At 40.6% G+C, this 17,588-nt stretch overlaps 3 protein-coding genes across 5 annotated transcripts in view; 2 read left to right on the forward strand and 1 right to left on the reverse strand.

Moving 5' to 3' along the window:
* Positions 1-5,128, reverse strand: part of LOC110978371 (uncharacterized) — a 28,438-nt gene extending 23,310 nt beyond the window's left edge. For all 3 annotated transcript variants that reach the window (XM_087143464.1, XM_087143463.1, XM_087143462.1), the window contains exons 1-2: positions 4,968-5,128; positions 1,092-1,183 (exon numbers count right to left, since the gene is read on the reverse strand). In XM_087143464.1, coding sequence (XP_086999590.1) covers positions 1,092-1,183; positions 4,968-5,020 — 145 coding nt within the window. In that variant the 5' untranslated portion in view covers positions 5,021-5,128. The remainder of the gene's footprint in view (positions 1-1,091; positions 1,184-4,967) is intronic.
* A 1,534-nt stretch (positions 5,129-6,662) lies between these two features.
* The window catches only part of fam20b (FAM20B glycosaminoglycan xylosylkinase), a 49,831-nt gene continuing 38,905 nt past the window's right edge, over positions 6,663-17,588 (forward strand). The window contains exon 1 of the mRNA XM_087143684.1: positions 6,663-6,956. The gene's annotated coding sequence lies outside the window, so the exon portion shown is untranslated. The remainder of the gene's footprint in view (positions 6,957-17,588) is intronic.
* Positions 10,388-17,588, forward strand: part of LOC147797221 (uncharacterized) — a 28,543-nt gene continuing 21,342 nt past the window's right edge. Inside the window, exons 1-2 of the mRNA XM_087143682.1 lie at positions 10,388-10,644; positions 15,574-17,441. Coding sequence (XP_086999808.1) covers positions 15,692-17,441 — 1,750 coding nt within the window. The 5' untranslated portion in view covers positions 10,388-10,644; positions 15,574-15,691. The remainder of the gene's footprint in view (positions 10,645-15,573; positions 17,442-17,588) is intronic.

The following is a 17,588-nucleotide window of genomic DNA, read 5'->3' on the forward strand; positions in this document are numbered from 1 at the left end:
GGGATACCTACCGCACTTGACATAAAATCAAACAGGTACCTTAATGAGGATGTGACGTGTCATGGATATACATGTAATAACAATGATTTCTAGCTGGGACTTGAACATACTTGGTAATGTTTGGTTTGAATCTCTGTCCTTCCTCCATCACAGGTGGGTTTCAGAGTTACCATGTCCAATTACTGCCTTCTTTCCCATTGACGAATAGTTAATTATGTACTACATACATGTAGTTAAGGATGATGCATTTGGCTTGACACCGTTACTTATTATTAAGCTTGGGCACGTAGTCTGACGCAAATATCCATCCTGGTCCTTTTCCTCGAGCCATGCCCACTTGAATTTATTTTTCATTCCCTTGTAAATTTCTTTGCTATCCGCTTTATGGTCAACTTCCATGTTGATCAAAAAATGCAATCCAAACACGCGGTCACTTGTCATTGAAAACTTCGCACATGATCGTTCGCACAATTCACAACACACGTATGGAAAATACGTTGCCATTGACTCGACACCCGATTAATCAGCGGTTCCCGGTGGTATCGCATTGGCAACTCCATTACCAGTGATGGGATCAACCATTAAACCAAGGAAAGGTCAAAGGTTGCACTAACCTTGTTCCTACAATGATGAACAGTACGTGTCAGCAGTACGAACTCGGAATAATACATGTACATGTGATAAGTGCATATGAAGGTGTAGCCTGGGCACGTGCTAGTTGGTGAATAGCATAGGCCGTGCATGCGCTAATACCTGACCTGCTGTGTTTGTGAAGATCGAAACGCAGGCTGCCTGCGCGTGCCCGCATGGATCATGTACGTATAAATGTACATTATCAAATTGGAAAACAAACGTTTTGTCATTTCCAGAGAATGGTAACTTTTCATGTCATTTCCAGAAATCTGGAAATTTCCAGAAATCCTACATCCCTGTAATTTGCATTATTTTATCACTCTTGGACATCAGAAAATGTGTTCTGAACTTACAAAATCATAGGTCAGGTGTGACAGGGACACCAAAAAACTGGACCCCCAATTTCTGGAATGACCCTCAAATGAGATTACGAGTTGATAGTCACGTCCAATGCATACCTGGCATGTTACCATCAGGGAAGTGCTCACTGAAATTAGCAGTAGTAATATCTGGACCAGTGGTTACGTCTGGCAAGCCAGCCATGTTGGCACTGTAAACAGAAAAACAAACTAATGAATATTGGTGTCAACTACTGGATTACAATGAGAGAGCTACTGGAACCATGAAAAATAGAAAAGAAACTGCAGTCCCGATGGTTACAACTGGTCGGCCAACTATATCTGAACATGGGGAAAAGAAGTCGAGTACAACAAAAGGCCAATGGTTGCAGCAGAGAGGTCAAGGCTGTTAAATGAACCAAACGCCTCTTAATTTGCTGAGGGTTGTAGGCCTCTTAATTTGCTGTTGTAGGCACAAGTGAGATGGTAGGGTAGCTACATGCATCTATCTGTGTTAGATTGCTCCAATACATTAACTACATACACTGTATACAAAATTATCATCAATGGGCCAAAGGAGGGAAAAAAGTTTATGTAAAACACAAATACATACAGTATATGAATTTGTGCAAAGTGTTGGTGCAGGTACTGTTACACATTTATGTACATGTACATGTGTCATTCTGTGTCTCTGTTACACCTTCACTGTGTAATTTGACATGGAAACTTCTTCAAAGTTGACTTCAAACTAAATGTACATGTACATGTATTTTTATTTATTTGGTAGGTAATCTGCGTTACTTATTCACTCTTGAAAATTAAAGAACGTGTTCTAAATTTACAACATCATGTGTCATATGACAGGGATTGCCCAAAACATACATGTACTGTACATTTACCATACATACATGTACATGTGTACCCTCTATTTACCACAGATATGAGAGAGCTTGATGTTAATCATCATTCAGTATAACTTGTTCACGCTGCAGAAATTGTCCTACTGACCAATCAATAAAGTAAATGCCTCAAAGGTTTGTTCTATAATACCATGAGTAGTTTTATTGATTACTGCACATGCACATCAGTATACACGTTGGTGATACAGTCAACCATACACGTATATATGTACATGGATCATGTCCTACATCAATGGCAGTACATAAATATCTGGTTCGTAAGTGTGACGTCACTTCAGTTTAAACTACGCCCACAGCAAATGCACTGCATAGAATTACATGCATTGATCCCTGTTTACATGGAACCATGGAAGCAGAAGTTAACGCGCAACTTCAGCGATCGTCCAATGGGAGCGTGCAAATCATGGCGTGTCCGCCTTTGCGACAAAGTCACATGGGTCTGATTCCGGGCACATACTTCTATGTAGCAATTATTGCTGTACATGTACATGGGGAGTGATCATGTCCAAACTCTGTGCTCAGCGTCCTATTTGGGGAATTACAAGGGTCTTCTTCCTATAAGACAAGAAAAATTTAACTTTCAAACTTTTGAACCATCCAATACCAGGTAAGAAATTAACATGAAAGGGCAGAATGAACTCTTGAGCTTTCTTCAACATTTTAAAATACAACTAACATATACATATATATACAATGTACATGTGGCGTGCATCCTCCACCATGACCCACCAACATTGTACAATATATTGCCCATTGACAAGATGTCAAGAGTGAGCATAAACTACTGATAAATTCTGTACATTCAAATGACAGTGGATCCATTGGGCAAGTAGCACTGAAAATTGACTTGTCCCAGGTAAGATTTTACTTGTGCAAAAAGTTGCTTATTTCTTCCCCGGGACAGTAAGTTACTTCTTTTAACAAATCACCATTGATGAAATTGCTATGCCAAAACTATGACATGAATCACTCCCCCAACTAAGCACATGTATGCAGAGAGTGCCCAGGACTCTGATGCATCATTCATACAAGTTCAAGCAATGGCTATTTCTTAACCTCTCGACGATTTTGCCTGGTACACACACACGTACCAGGCAAAATTCACTTATTCACTAATGTTGAAGTCACAGCTACATGCAATACAGTCTTCAAGCTTCCAGCTGTCAAAGTTCCAATGTGCCGCACGTACATTAACCAATGAAGTTTGTTACCAAGAAAAGGGTATTTTACAGTTCATTTGTGTACGCAATTTCCGTGCACGGAAAGGTGCCCCGCTAATGTACAGCATGCTTTATACATGCGATTACCTAACAATGCAAAAAGTCATTGTACATCACGTAGCTGTTTACCTTTGTACCACTTTTTTTAAGCTTTTGTGAAGAGGAAAAAACAAATCAAGGTATATTTACTGACTGCTGTTTTGGCTACACAAAATGGACACTTATATTTCAAGAAAAGAGGTACCTGTAACTGTCCATTTGTCCCTAATTTTTACTTGCCGGAAAGAAGAGATTACTTGTCCCGGGCAATTGGACTTGCACAATTCCCTGAACATTCACAATGAGTACCAGTACTTTTGGGGACATGAAACCTTTAACCAAAACCAATCTGTGTCTGGTTACAAGCTTACAGTTACACACTTTTAGACCGTTACATGTCGTGCTTAAACACACATTTAAGATTTTAGACCAACATGGTATTTCCTTTATTTACACAAAATTCTCCCGAGCAATGAATCATGAAATACCCTGCAATTTCCTGTACTACAAGTAGAATTTTATTTTTAGAAAGGATAACATTGGAAATTTTAGGGGAAAGAACTAGGATCAGGAAAAACTGTCACAAGGAAACCCCCCATGCTTACCACTAGACTTTACAATCATTCAGGTCAGTCAGTAGGCCTAATACTGACACTTATCATTACGGTGCAAAGTTTACAGTACAATATTAGTTTCATTGCACGTAACAGTGCGGCTATATTTAATGTGACTTCCAAATTCTGTGGTTGTGGTATTGTACTGTACGTGTACATTGTAGCTTCATGCAAGCTGCGCTGAAAGGAGACACGGAATTGAAATGTGTGTGTGTTTTCTTCTCATTTTCAATAAAATCCTGTATTTTCTAACCATAAACATGACACGACGTACCTTGTTGTGCATGTCATTTTATTCAAATGAACATTAAAAAGCAGTTGTATTGTGGAAGAACCGAAATTTGTGTTAGTACCATTTATTATGTCTGTTTACGTTGAGTTTTGGGCGTAAAGTAAGATGAAAATAATATAAGATCAGAGCCACTTAACACTGCATAATGTACGTCAAAACATTGTGTGCGGCCATATTGATGAAAAAATACCACATCAAAACTACATGTATGCTTCAGTGATCTTTCACACATCACAAAAACTTTTGAGCCCAACTCAACTGTTCTGTTCCTGTATGTATCTTGTATGTTTAGTATTGATAAAGTTCTCCATAAAGATGTTGCCTATTTTCCACTTCCTCCGTGACTTAATTACAGAGCTTTGTTCAAATCTGGCATGTCTGGAAGTGGAACTAACGAGGAACAAGGCTCCATGTGGCTCAAATACATTGATGAAAATAAAATTTTTGTCCACCCCCAAAAAGTACTGATAGAGTAATTACACCTAGCCCTATTTTTAATAACAAAAAAGCACAGGGCCTACGTTTTATCCAAACTTCACTAAGCCCCACTAAGAAGAAGAGCTAGACCCACTGAGCTACCGGTAAATTTCATACCATTCAATTTCTTTCAGAATTCACTTTGAAATGGTACTAAATTTGTAGCGGTCAAACAAAAAACCTGAAAAGTGCTGGACACCGTACCTACATGATGTAGGCCTAGGGCCAGGTCTACCTAATGAATTAAATTTTAGGAACGTCTCGCACACAGATGACGCTCAGGGTGTCAGACTTAATTCACACATACATTGAAGTACACCTTTGCAAACGAAATAGTCTGATGCCTTCAGACCCCCAACGTCACATTTAACGCTCAGAAAATACAGAAAAACCATCTGCTTATAGAATGATAAATAACCGTAAATGTGACTTACCTCTCCTCAAAGTCTACTGGTAATGTAGGGTCATCACCAACTACAGAATCCATATTGATTTTTTCCGTGTAGCTTTCGTTATGGTCAATGTCATTTGTTATCCGTTTACGTTCACGTCGGTTTGTAACCCCGCCATGTTGGCAATGTACCTGAGAATCATGGGAAACAACCGACGGCTGTTTTGCTATTAGTACAGTGTTTCAGTCGAGTCACAGACGGAGCTGACCTCCATGAGTATTTCAATTCCTTGTTGAAATGGATTTATGTGTAAAACTATGTGATCTTGTGTATTAAACTATTTAACTTTTGAAGGAGGGGGTTATCTGGGTATTGCATTCGTTTTCCCATTAATGAGCAAGCAAATAGTAGCTGTTTTAAAAGGTTGGCGCTCGAATATGTGCATGATCATAAAGTTCCGCATACAGCAAATTTCAACAAGGACTACCGATACTTTGGTAAACACAGAAAAAAGCCCCACTCTATCAATTGCAACCGTCACAAATGATCTAACGCGACATTATAAAAGTGAAGGTCGTTTTTGATAAGGTATTCTTCGATGCTGCACTTAGTTTCCTGAGCGGGCCAGCCAGCCGCTGTGTAGACCCTGTAGTGCACTGACAAGTTCACTTCAGTTTTCCGCACATTTTGAAAGAACAAAACCAGCAACGGTTTATGAAAATGTGTTTCGCAGAGGTATTACTGTTTTAAATCTCTTGTATTTAGAAGCGGCTAACCACATCGCATTACTTATTGCCCTCTAACAAAGAATGCCTCGGCCAGCAAAGTGGCATCCCCCTCGTGCCCCCCCCGGCACACAAACAAAAGTTAAAACAGTACTGCAAGCACAAGTGCTTGGTGCGATGAAAAGTCACAGGTCCAGTCGAGATTCTGTGGCTGGATTGATCATTCGATGTACAATTTTCACAAAAAACCGAGATTTTTATTTGAAAGGCCCCTTTTCAAGTCAGGAACTATAAGCCGGGGCGACCTTGCGTTGCTCCAAAACGATTTCTGACATTTTTTTGGGAAATCCACATTTGGTACGGCCTCAAAAGAGATACCAATACTGAAAATTGCATTCCTTTGCATTCGTGTTTACACATGGATGAATGCAAAGTCCCTGAAGCATCTGTAGCACATATTTATATTATGACTACAATAGAAACGCCTCCGTTCTGGTTCCATGGCTGGTTGGTGCAATTCACAAGGAAACACGTCACAGCTCAACTCATAGTAGGCTGACAATAATTGCCGTATATCAATGATTGATATCACTGATTGATGTGATTTTCGCATCGTGCATTGCGTCAATAGCGATAACTCCTTTTACCCCTGCATACTAAATTAGCAATTAAATCTTTATACCGGGGACCCAATGAGAACAAAATGTTGCCTAGTTTTCTGTTGAATCCATGGCCAGTGCTGCGTTCAGTCAACGAAGTCCTCCCCCCTTCTAAGGGATGTCCCCTCGCAATGCAGTTTTACGGCTGATCGAGTCGTCTACGTGTAAGAAATTTGTATTTTACTCGTTCACTTTACGTACATGAGCTCGACATATCTATGCTTGTGATGGGTTCGAAATCCATTCCTGCCGATAGTGATCACAGCGATTTCACTCGACTGAGTTGATTATGTTTCTTTTATCAAGCCAGGTATTGTACCAATGTTTGTCCTTTCCCTGTCAAATATTACCACGCGACGAGGGCGTTAGTAAAACAGTGTCGGGCAAGTCAGCTAGTGGAGCGGCTGGTGCAACAGCCAGTGAACCAAGGCCTTCCAATCGCTATCCAGGAACCAATTCGGGTAGCTGGCCGTCACCGGTGAGCAGCTTGGACGCTCAAGCCAGCGATGGACATCTGAACATTTTCTCCAGCCGACCCGACCGTCTTGTGGAGGCTTGGGCATCAGTATCCTGCGCTGATTGGCGAGAAAGTCACTCCCGAATCTCTCTTTTGGAACTGTCGTCAGTAATTACAAGCGACGTTATAGGTAAGTACTATTGCTGTTTGACAGAAATAAAGCTACTTTTGAGACCAAGTGCTAAAAAGATTGACTCCCACGTCTGCCATTATTTACAGACCCCCCCCCACCTCCAAAAAATATGATGGCAAGTCCTGACCGGCCAACAGTAAAACAGACTGCAGTTTCAGGCAGCCAGTGTCGATTCCGCAAAATTCACGCCAAAGAAAAAAACACAAGCATATGAAGTTCATCCTGCAGATTGATGTAGCCAAACTTTATGCATTACAAAAGCTGACAAGGAACGTTATTTTCCTTTACTGAGAATTAAAGCACACAATTTAGCTGAAGGTCAATATTGCGATCTAAAAGACAAACACAGCAGCTTCGTTTCCGTGTATCTTCCGCTTAACTAAATCTCCATTTTTTTCTTCATTCCATTTTTTTCGTCAAATTCATTCTTGCTCTTAAAGAGGCAATTAAAAATGTCTATATCTCATGTTTCTCTATGTTACATACAGGCTACACTTATGGTATGCCTAAAGTTCCCTTTAATACAAACGCAATGGTCTACCTCTTTGAAATTAAAGACTGATTTTCATTGCAGTCTGTGACGCAGTTCGAATTGAAAAGGATCGCATACATTGAGCTATAAAAGTTTTGAGGAAGGATTACGGGGTCAACTTGGTATTAACGGAGCGAGCAAAAACTGTATTGATCACTTTAGCGTGCTTGACGAGCGGGATTGAATCAATTACAAGAACATTCTACAGGTGTAAAACCACTAAAACCATTGGGTGTTGCATTGGTCTTAAAACTTTGATCAAGATCCAAAGTAACCTGTTAGGTATGAAGTAAAGGCCTTCTTCTGATTTTTCTACTTGCTTTATTTAAAAGTAAGATTTGCATTTCAAAAGACTGGGTGGGAGGGGAAGAGAGAGAGAGAGATAGACCGACGGATCTCGACACCGAGACCTGCCTCGAGACCTACATCACTAGGAGAGAATAGTCACTTGTGTATTCAAATTTTGTGAAGAATGGAAAGTGGAGGGTTGGACCAGAACCACGCAAACTTGCACAGACAGCGATTGAGATTGCTTCTTATTTGACAGGGTAAAGTTCTCCAACTGCAAAGCTGAGAGTAAGCCCACACAGACAGCATGACGTGATTGATCACGAATTGCTGAAAAACTTTGAAAACTACTGTATAAGTTGGTGGTATTTACAAGGCAACAAGAGAGTGTATTATTGTCCATATCAAGTAAATACTTGGCATGCGTGGAAAGAGGTAGGGCACTTCATTGTTCGATGTTCAATTGAAGTACAAGTTAAAGAGGCCTCATTGGGAAATTGTTAGAAGCGGGATAGCCTTGAAACCAAAACTGATTATTTTCCGGGCATGCAAGCGTCTGTCTTTCTCAGTTTCTCTTAGGGGATATCTGAAGCGAGAAACGATTTACCTTGAATTTTTGGAAGATGGGCAATGACCTTCAAAAATTAACACAAGTAACAAACAAAGCAGTTTTCCCTGTGTAAATTCAGCTACAGTGCTATAATTTTACGGTCTTTGATGTAAGATTAGTTAAGATGCTCTCCAACATCGCGCTTCATTTAAACCGACAAACCCCAATAATTATACAAACCCGTCTCATATGTTAAATTATTCCGACTCATCGGTTAAAATGATTAGATTCACCAGTTAACTTGAGAACACAGTACGTTATGAAAAAAGCATAACCCCCTTTAGCCACTCCCTAAACTTATTTTGAATATATCTTCTTAATTTGAATGCATGTACAATGATCAGGGGTCAGTAATTTTGCAATCGTTGTGCGTTCGCAAAATGTTGACACAAAAACAGAAAAGTTACATTCCAAGTTGACTTGTAAGTGAGATATGTCAACATGAAAGTTGTCCTTTTGTCTAAAGAGAAAATTTTCCCACAGTGTTGGAGTTTATGATTCACTCGATATTCCTGTAGCCTTCGGACTTGTAAGCGACTCTCTGACTCCTTTGACACCTGAGCGTTTACTGTGGATTGTTCTTGGCCTTGTATTCTGAAGGCGTATTATACTGAGGGTTTCATTTCACTTTGCAATGTTTTGTTCCCATGACCGTCAACGTGGAACTAATCCTGGGCGGGTCTTTGAGTGAGCGAACAATAAATTTCTGCGACCACGTTCCCGTTTCGTCATGGTAACCATCGTGAAGTTTGGAGGTCTTTTGTGGTTTATTTAGCAGGAGCCGGAGTTGTTTGGAGAAATATGCGAAGCGTTATCATAAGAGTCGGGGAACAGACGATAGTTTGTTTCTTGGATGACTGAATGGAAAACATGCATAAAACTTTATTTTCATTGGCTGGGAGTTTTATCGAGTGCCTAATTTGCTGTCCGTAAACACCTTTGATTTATACGTATAATAGTCTTGTTTTCATTGTACAGTTTAACTTCTGCGCGGCGTCTCCTTCCGAGGTTGGAGAAACTCAGGATGAAATTTGTGAAATTCTTTGCTGTTGACAAAATTATGCCTCGATGAATACTCAGGCTAAGCGTGATTGTTTAACCTACAGTTCAATTTTCACGCGCACAAGTACCCCATTTGCATGTTGATTCAAACTAAACATGGTCGAAAGTTTACAAACAAACGAAACAAAACAAAACAAAACAAGAATGGCATGAAATGACAATGCCATGGGCTCCTATATTCAAACATTATGATGTGAGCAAACATCATGCTAAATTTTCTTGAGAATTCTGTCGATTATCAGCTGACGATCAAAGTTAGCAGTTTAAAAATCCAGGTCTTTAGATTTTTAGATCCAGGTCTTTAGATTTTTTCACTCTTTTGTAATATTGTATATATATTATATATTGTATATATTAGTAATTCATTCATGTCAATTAAAGTTTTTTAAAGTCGTTCATTGCATACTGTGCAATGAAAAAGCGGCAGAGTAAAACACAAAAAAATAAAACGCGCAGTTTGTTCCGTAAGCACGGCCTTCCCTTAATAATTGTTATATACATAACCTCAAAATCGTACATCTCAAAGCCCGTGCGGTCATTATAGACTGTAACAGCTACCCTCTGTTTACTTGTTAGTTTGTCAATATTTGCTACTGAATTAAGAAGGTGATGAAAGCAATTTACGTTTTCTAACTTCCACGAGTTTATATAACTTTGAAGCCAGTGTGTGATTTATGCATTATATTACGCAATTCCAAGTGTTCTCGCTCATGACATTTACATGTAGGCCTACGCTGTGTACACGGCTGGTGATAGAGTGCGGATTTAAATTCCATTATTGTTGTAAATTTACCCAGACGTAAATACCTCACAGGAGATTTTACTGTGGAAGAAAAAGAAAAGAATCGAAAGAATTCATTGGTAGTCGGATCGAAGGGACCATTGTGCCTCTCCACTGGTCCGTAACTGCTTGTGCTGAGGTCTCTTGTTGGTAGTTAGTGTGCAACGTATGAGCTATAATTATGTGCATACCGGTTTTAAAGAACTGAGGCTTTCGAGCTCCAACGTTAGGTGGGTTCGGCACAGCAGAGACCGTGGGCATGTTTGCTTGCTTTACTTGTGCCAGTGTTGCATGGATCCGGCAATTCGACCTAGCATTAGCAAAGTCGTGGATGATATGGTGTCTATTAACCTTTACGGATAATATACTTCCAGATTAGTTGTTTCTCTAGCGGACACTAGTTGCTGTTCCGGTAAGTTATCATGTTGCTTGTTACGCCCGGAACTTATAAGTGATATAATCCATCCCCACAGCTTTTCAAATGCACCACAGTTTCCGATATTGTGGTTGTTAGGCTCTATGATAACTGTTGTCGAGTAATTTAATCCACGTTCATTTTCTGATCATGAAGTTGACAGGGATAGACAAAGGCTTGCCGACGTGCTGCTCCGATCCCAGCAGAATCCTTCCCTTTTGAGATTTCATTCAGAAATGAACTCAAATGTCATGGCAACTTGTAACAGATTCTTTCGATCGAAACGCCAGGCTCCGACTTTTAGTCAGCTTTCTAAATTTCGATAAGCAGGTTAAGCGGATTTTCTGTTATCTGCTTCCGTTTCTAGACAAACGTGGCTTTCCACTATCGGTGTATTTCTTGTTGCACATCACGTACTCCTAAAATTCATTAGGCCAGAGACAAATTTTAAACAGAAACAATGCATGACGAACAGCCACAACTGAGTCCAGAAAGTGTATTGGTGTGTTCTTTGATGTATTCTCCCTAGTTATTCTAAGGTATACATGTTTAACAGATTTAAAGTTGCTCTTGATCCGCAACTGCATCACAGATGCACCGATGAGAAGAACTTTTACAACCTGCCCTTTTCTTGCCCAAAACCTAAGTCATCAATGTATCGGATGGTACACACCATAGCACACATAAATGTACACGAACCCTTTTTCGTGTGGTTGCATATCCGATCTTAGCCCTCACAAAACCTCTCACAAGACTTGAATAGTCTACTCTTTAAATTCTAGAGTGAAAACTTAACTCCTCTGACTGAGGGACGATACTATTTCAAGTGAAATTCATGCAAGGGCACCAGCCCTAATTCACTGTTTATAAAACTTAAGAATAAAACAAAAATAATCAAGAACGAAATCGGACTCGGAACGAATCAAGCCAATCGATTGCGATTTAGAGTATGGAGCTATTATGTCAAGAATATTGAATGACTTAGAATTATGCCAATTTCATTACGACAACTTTGAGTACGAAAAAATTATTGGGGCACTTCCCGATCTTTAACTGAACTGCTAAAAGCACATAAGAACTATTCCCGCTTTACTTAAAAAAAAAATCGCCATTCTAAACGATTGGGCGTAAAAATCGGGATTTGTGTGAATCTGGCATAAACGGACCGATGTATTGTGCATTTCTTATTGGCATTTAATTCTTGATAATGATACTTTCATTTTGCCCGAGGCAGTGGCGTATCGAGTCGGAGGGGGATAAATTTCCACATGGAAATATGTTGCCACTTTTATTTTAATTCAAAGCACCAGCAGTCATAAAACGGTACTACTATCTTTCTTTGGGAGGGCTTAAAGGTTATTTTGAGGATGAAAAATCCTCACGTGGGAAAAATCCATTCAGCCTTTCCCATCGACCGAAGACATGGATACGCAACTGCCCCAACGATGTAAGCGAAGTCAGTTACGGTAAAAACAATTCCATTAAGATAGCATCAAGTAGTAAACTTCAATCATCAAAATCACAGTACCTGCAGTAGGTACGAACGGGTGTATATATCCAAACGTCACTCATGTACACGTAGACAAGCATTTTGGTTTGCCTTGTGAAAGTTTCAAACCTAAAATTGTACAAGTTCTCTACATGTACAAGCTTTATATTTTTTCACAATGAGTTATTCCACAACTATTTCTTGACTAGTTCCAGTTGAAATTATGAAGCCAAAATGCAATATTCATATGCGCTGGAACAAAGAAGTGATGGTTTTCACATGTGCTTGGCACTCCCATAAGAGATAACGCAACTTCCAATTTTGATTGTGGAATTAAATGACAAACTATTCACGTTTCCGGCACTAGATCCTCAGTGCCATTAGAAGACCACAGGCCTCGGCCCCATCTCCAATTGGCCTCTTGTCAAGTTAGCCCCATCACCCATTGTGGTGAGGTGCAAACATACATAAAACCTGTCACCATTTCCGCGACAATAAACTTGTAAACTATGGATCGAATTCAAATACCAAAAGGTGAATACGCTTCAGTGGTCAACATTTCTTACTTCTGTACGGTTCCAGGCCCCTTGGCCTTTTTCAATGACAAAAAGACATCGGCATTCCAACTGGAGAAATCCTTGCATTTATCTTTCACGCAACGTTAACTCTCTTGACAGTTTGCGGATCAAAAGAATTCACTAGCTGTCCCTCTTCTTTACCATGTCACTGGGGCCCCCGTAAGGTAAAAATATAAAACCTGCCATAAAAGCTGTACCGAACTAAAATATGGAAAACGTACAGGTCTCTTTAGCCTTTTAAACTTTAGCCTACATGTACATGTACGTGGAAACGCTGCTTTTTCAGTGAGCAAAGTTTACGATTCGACAGGGGCTCCAACATGCACTGAATACATGTACATGTACGTGACTAGCGATCCATAACCAAAATCTTCATGAAGTATTAAAACTCGTCCGGTAAATTATAGTTTGTTTCAAAGCAGTTTATTTTCATTATCAGTGTGTTATGTTGAGTCTTTAAATATCACGTAAAGCCGATCTTTAAAAGTCCAACATGTTTCCCTCGGAAAGTTAAGATTTTCTTGAAAATCCGGGGTCATACAACACAGTTTCTTACGTGAGCCTTACGGCAAGTTTCATAAGGTTCAGGACACGATGAACTAATGTGTCTGTAGAACTCATAAGTTAAGATAATATATGTAAAAGATGATTTGTTTTTGGATTCAGTTTATATAGTTTTAAGAATGCATATTAACCTTTCTCTTTCACTAAAAGTATATCCCTACCGTTAAGTATTGATTCAAGCCAGCATCACATGTAGTTAGGTAGACAAGTACCGAAACCCCAAAAGTACATTTGGTCAGTGCCCCCCCACCACGTTCACCAGATGTATAATATGCTGTGTGTAATAAGCTCTTATAAAACTCCAACCAGCCCTCGACTGATATTGTTGTTGGTGACTCCAATGCTTTGAATTTTGTTGCCTAAGCGTTGAATTATTTGTTGCACTAGCCAAAGTGTATTTAGTCAGTGGTCCTTTTGCCAGTAGTCCACTCACCTGAGGTATTAATGCATCGTGACTTAATAGCTGCTCTTCTCGCAGAACTGGAAACCCCAACCGGCCCTTGGCCAATTCATTTGTTGTTGATGGCTACCGTCCTTTGAATTATTTGCTGCCTGAGCGATTTAATGAGGTCGATTCTATGGTCACTTTACTAAAGGTCTCAGCGAAAACGCGGAACACCAGGGGCGCAAATTTTCCAAGCGGATTGTGCAATTGAGTGTTGTGCCAATCTGATTCGATATTGTAAAATGATTCGTCAGAATTCAATTATTCTTCCACAAGAGGTGTGGCCGCATTTAAGAAGGGCAAGTCCGCGGGTCAATTTTGGTGAATTTCACATTGGCTACTTTGTCATTTTACATTCATTGGACTTGATTTGTGTGGAATGTTGAAGTCGCTATGGACCGTTATTGTAAAGTTTCGTACTTTTTTCAATTTCTTTGATACAAGCTTAAGACAAGAAGTATGTCCGGTTTCCAGCGCATCCCCTTTTCATTTTCAATAAAACGACTGAAAATGAGTAGTCCATGATACATCGTGTGGAAGGTAGAAAAAAATTATGTCATACATTGAAATTTAAAGCGATCCGTTCCTGTTGATACATAGGGGCTTACAAAAGAAAGAAGTTCTGATAAATGACCTGATACATGTACATGTACGCCAAGATTCTGTTTCAACAGGTGCATTTAGACACCATGCTATACTGATCTTGCATTTATAGTACCGCAACAAAGATTGGGCTGAGATGAATCTAAACCGTCTATACGCGGAGTGAAATGTTTTCACTCCTTGAATTTTCAAAGAGCAAGAAGCCTTTTGTGAACAGGAAGCAGATAAAATTAAACTCTGCCCTTGTTCCTTAAATTCAAACAAGTGTCTGACCGTTTTGAAGCAGACACTAACAATACCTCAATCGTTCTTTTTCATGGCGACGTGTATTTGGTTTCACGCCCGTTCTTTATGAGCCTACCAAGGCACAACACACTTTCACAGGAGAAACCACACTCGGTTGAATTAGCTCGCCAACAACTAGTACAACAATAACAAATTTTCGCCCTCGGGCTAAACTCTGGGCCTTATATTTGAATGAGAAAAATTCTGTTCGAAAGCACTTCCATGTATGCCTAAAACGTGACAAGAATGAAGAATGGCCTCCAACATCAAAACAACAAACGTGTTTACGAGTGAATCAAGTAAGCACTACCCCATGAGAAAAGGCTACCACCCTTGGAAAACGCCTTCAAAAAGTTTGTCGATACATTCATCCATTTTTGAAGAATAAATTAAACAAGATTATATCCAACTGTCAAGATCAAGGTGAATGTTAGATAATGCCAACCATCGAGATTATTTTTTTTTCAAATCAAAATGAAAAATGTACCAGGGAACTAGATTAAGACTTTGTTAAAAAGACCTGTGACAGATGTTTGTACTCGAGCTAATGTACTCAGCTACATAAACCTTTTGGAATCATTTTCATGTATTAAGAACTCACCATCTGTACTGCCTCTACTAGAATGCCTGTTTAAGTGTTGCAAACCTAAAAGTGGACCTGACATATTAAACCATCAAGAACTTCTCCAACAATGCGGCTCCGCAAACACTTATGAAAGCCTGTGTAACTGAAATGCGCAACGTGCACATGTGTAACCTTTGGGGAACAAATGTGTTGGTTGACTATTATTGTTTACATGTATATTTCTGTAGGACAAAATCTCAGTAAAAATTATATATTGTACCACAAATTGTACTTCTTTGGAGTCCTTTTATTCTTCAAGATTCAGTGCTTGTCATGTCGTCAACTTCTCAATGCATGTACATGTAATTTATGTAGTTTTCCTTATTCTGCTTCCCAGATCCCCATCAATGGTAAAAAGATTGTCAGCTGCTCCTTGTATCTGCTACGGTAATATGACTTCATCTCCAAACCAGTGACGCTTCAACTTCACGTGGTTGTAATAATCGACTTCCAAGATGACGTCAATCGGCAATGCGACGCCACTGGTATGTGTGGTGGTTCTCCTTCTTGCTCTTGTTGTACCACCAGCGGCACAGCAAGGAGACGGGTGCCCACCCTGTGATTGCTCCCAAAACACAGTCAGTGTTGGAGTTCTCATTGGTGCCTGCGTGGCCGTTCTCGTGGGGACTTTAATCATCGAAGCTCTTGCTATCTTATGCTACCGGAAATACTGCCGAGACCGAGAAAAGCCGCAGAAGGTTGCCCATCGCTTCATGGTCTCACCCGATGAGGAACTGGTCGTGAAGGAGAATCTTGCCTATGAGAGCGATTCCGATGCTCAAGAGCGATCACTTAGGGAAGCAAAGGAGAAAAAGAGGGCATCTATATTCAGCATCAGCGAAACTAAAGACAACATGCTGTATGTGCCTGCACTCTACCGCAACCCAATCACCAAAGATCGGGACACTGGTAATGCCATCATGAACGGTTACCATGACTACGAGCCAGACTATGGCGTGGACAGCATGTTCACCTATAATGCTGGATGGGGGTCTCGTGTTCCAAACATCCTCAGTGGCAAGGGCAACACAAACAGCCTCGAGTCCCTGTATATGGATGCTGATGAATATCCAATCCTGCAAACTCCGCAGGGAGTTGGCCACGTGAACTTTACATCGTCAAAGTACAGGGATGGCTTTGGTCGGAAGAGTATCGACATCCACGAGGACGATGGGGAAGTAACAACCTACACCTATACAACTGGTTTTGGGGGCAAAGTACGGCGTGAGGTTGCTACTGTAACAACAGACCCTGGAGATGAGATCGAGATTAAAGGAGATAGGGTGACCTGGCGAAAGCTGCGAGCCCCTGATGAGGTGGTTTTGGATATGGATGAGGAGGAAGCCAAGCCTGAAACACGAATCAGTATCGATGACAATTTTACAATCGGCAAACCAACCTCAACCAAACGGCAACAATACACTGAAGCAGAAATCCACAGTGACTCCCCAGGAACCAGTTATGATCCCTCGGGCAACTTCATCCTTCGTGCCACACCCTCCACATCTCGCTCAGACAGCAGTGATGATGACCTTTATGACTACGGAGACAGCATCGAGGGACAGCAGCATTTCCAGAACATGCAGAAGCACTCAGAACCTGGCAAAATCGGTCACGGAACATTCCGAGCAACCGTCGGTGGTATCCCTCTAGACCATGGCTCTTCAGAAGAAGAAACTCCGACTGAACTCTTCAACAGCAGGTACCGTTATAGCACCGGACTCAACAAAGCCAAACTGATTGCCATGCGTGCAGCTGCTGCAGCCCATGCCCGCGAACAAATCCTCCATGAAGAAGGGCCGACAGAAGATCAAGACGACAAGACACCAGTCATTGGTTACATCAAGCTTGTCAAACCTGACTCTGATACAGATGGCAGTAGTGAGGGACAAGAATACCGAGTCATGCCCACAAGGGATCCTGACAGTCCAAACACAGTACGACTGTATCCAGTTAATTCCACCGGACAACCGATCACAATTCAGACTCATGCTCCAGGAGGATTCTCGCAAGATTCTTACATCAGGCATCGTCGCGAGACATACATCGAGGTTGCAGACGCTGGATTGCAGTGTGGAATGAGCCCTAAAGGTGACAGGCCAGGCATTTCTCAACCAGGAGTGACTCAGGAGAGGACGAGTATCTTGAAAGATAGAACATCTTACAACCTCGAGATGAACACCGTGGATGATATTCCTACTATCGGTGAGTTTGAAAGTATTATACCAGGCTCATTTCATGAAGTTCTTGTCTTCTTGTCTTACTTCATATTTTATTTGGTATATAAAGGTGACACGACTTTTTCAATTACCCATTGGAGCACAAGGATACTAATCAAAGTTGGAAAATTTA

This window comes from Acanthaster planci, linkage group LG11 (assembly GCF_054643075.1).
Source record: "Acanthaster planci isolate LZ-2023a linkage group LG11, COTS_SCS, whole genome shotgun sequence".
Taxonomy (NCBI): Eukaryota; Metazoa; Echinodermata; class Asteroidea; order Valvatida; family Acanthasteridae; genus Acanthaster; species Acanthaster planci.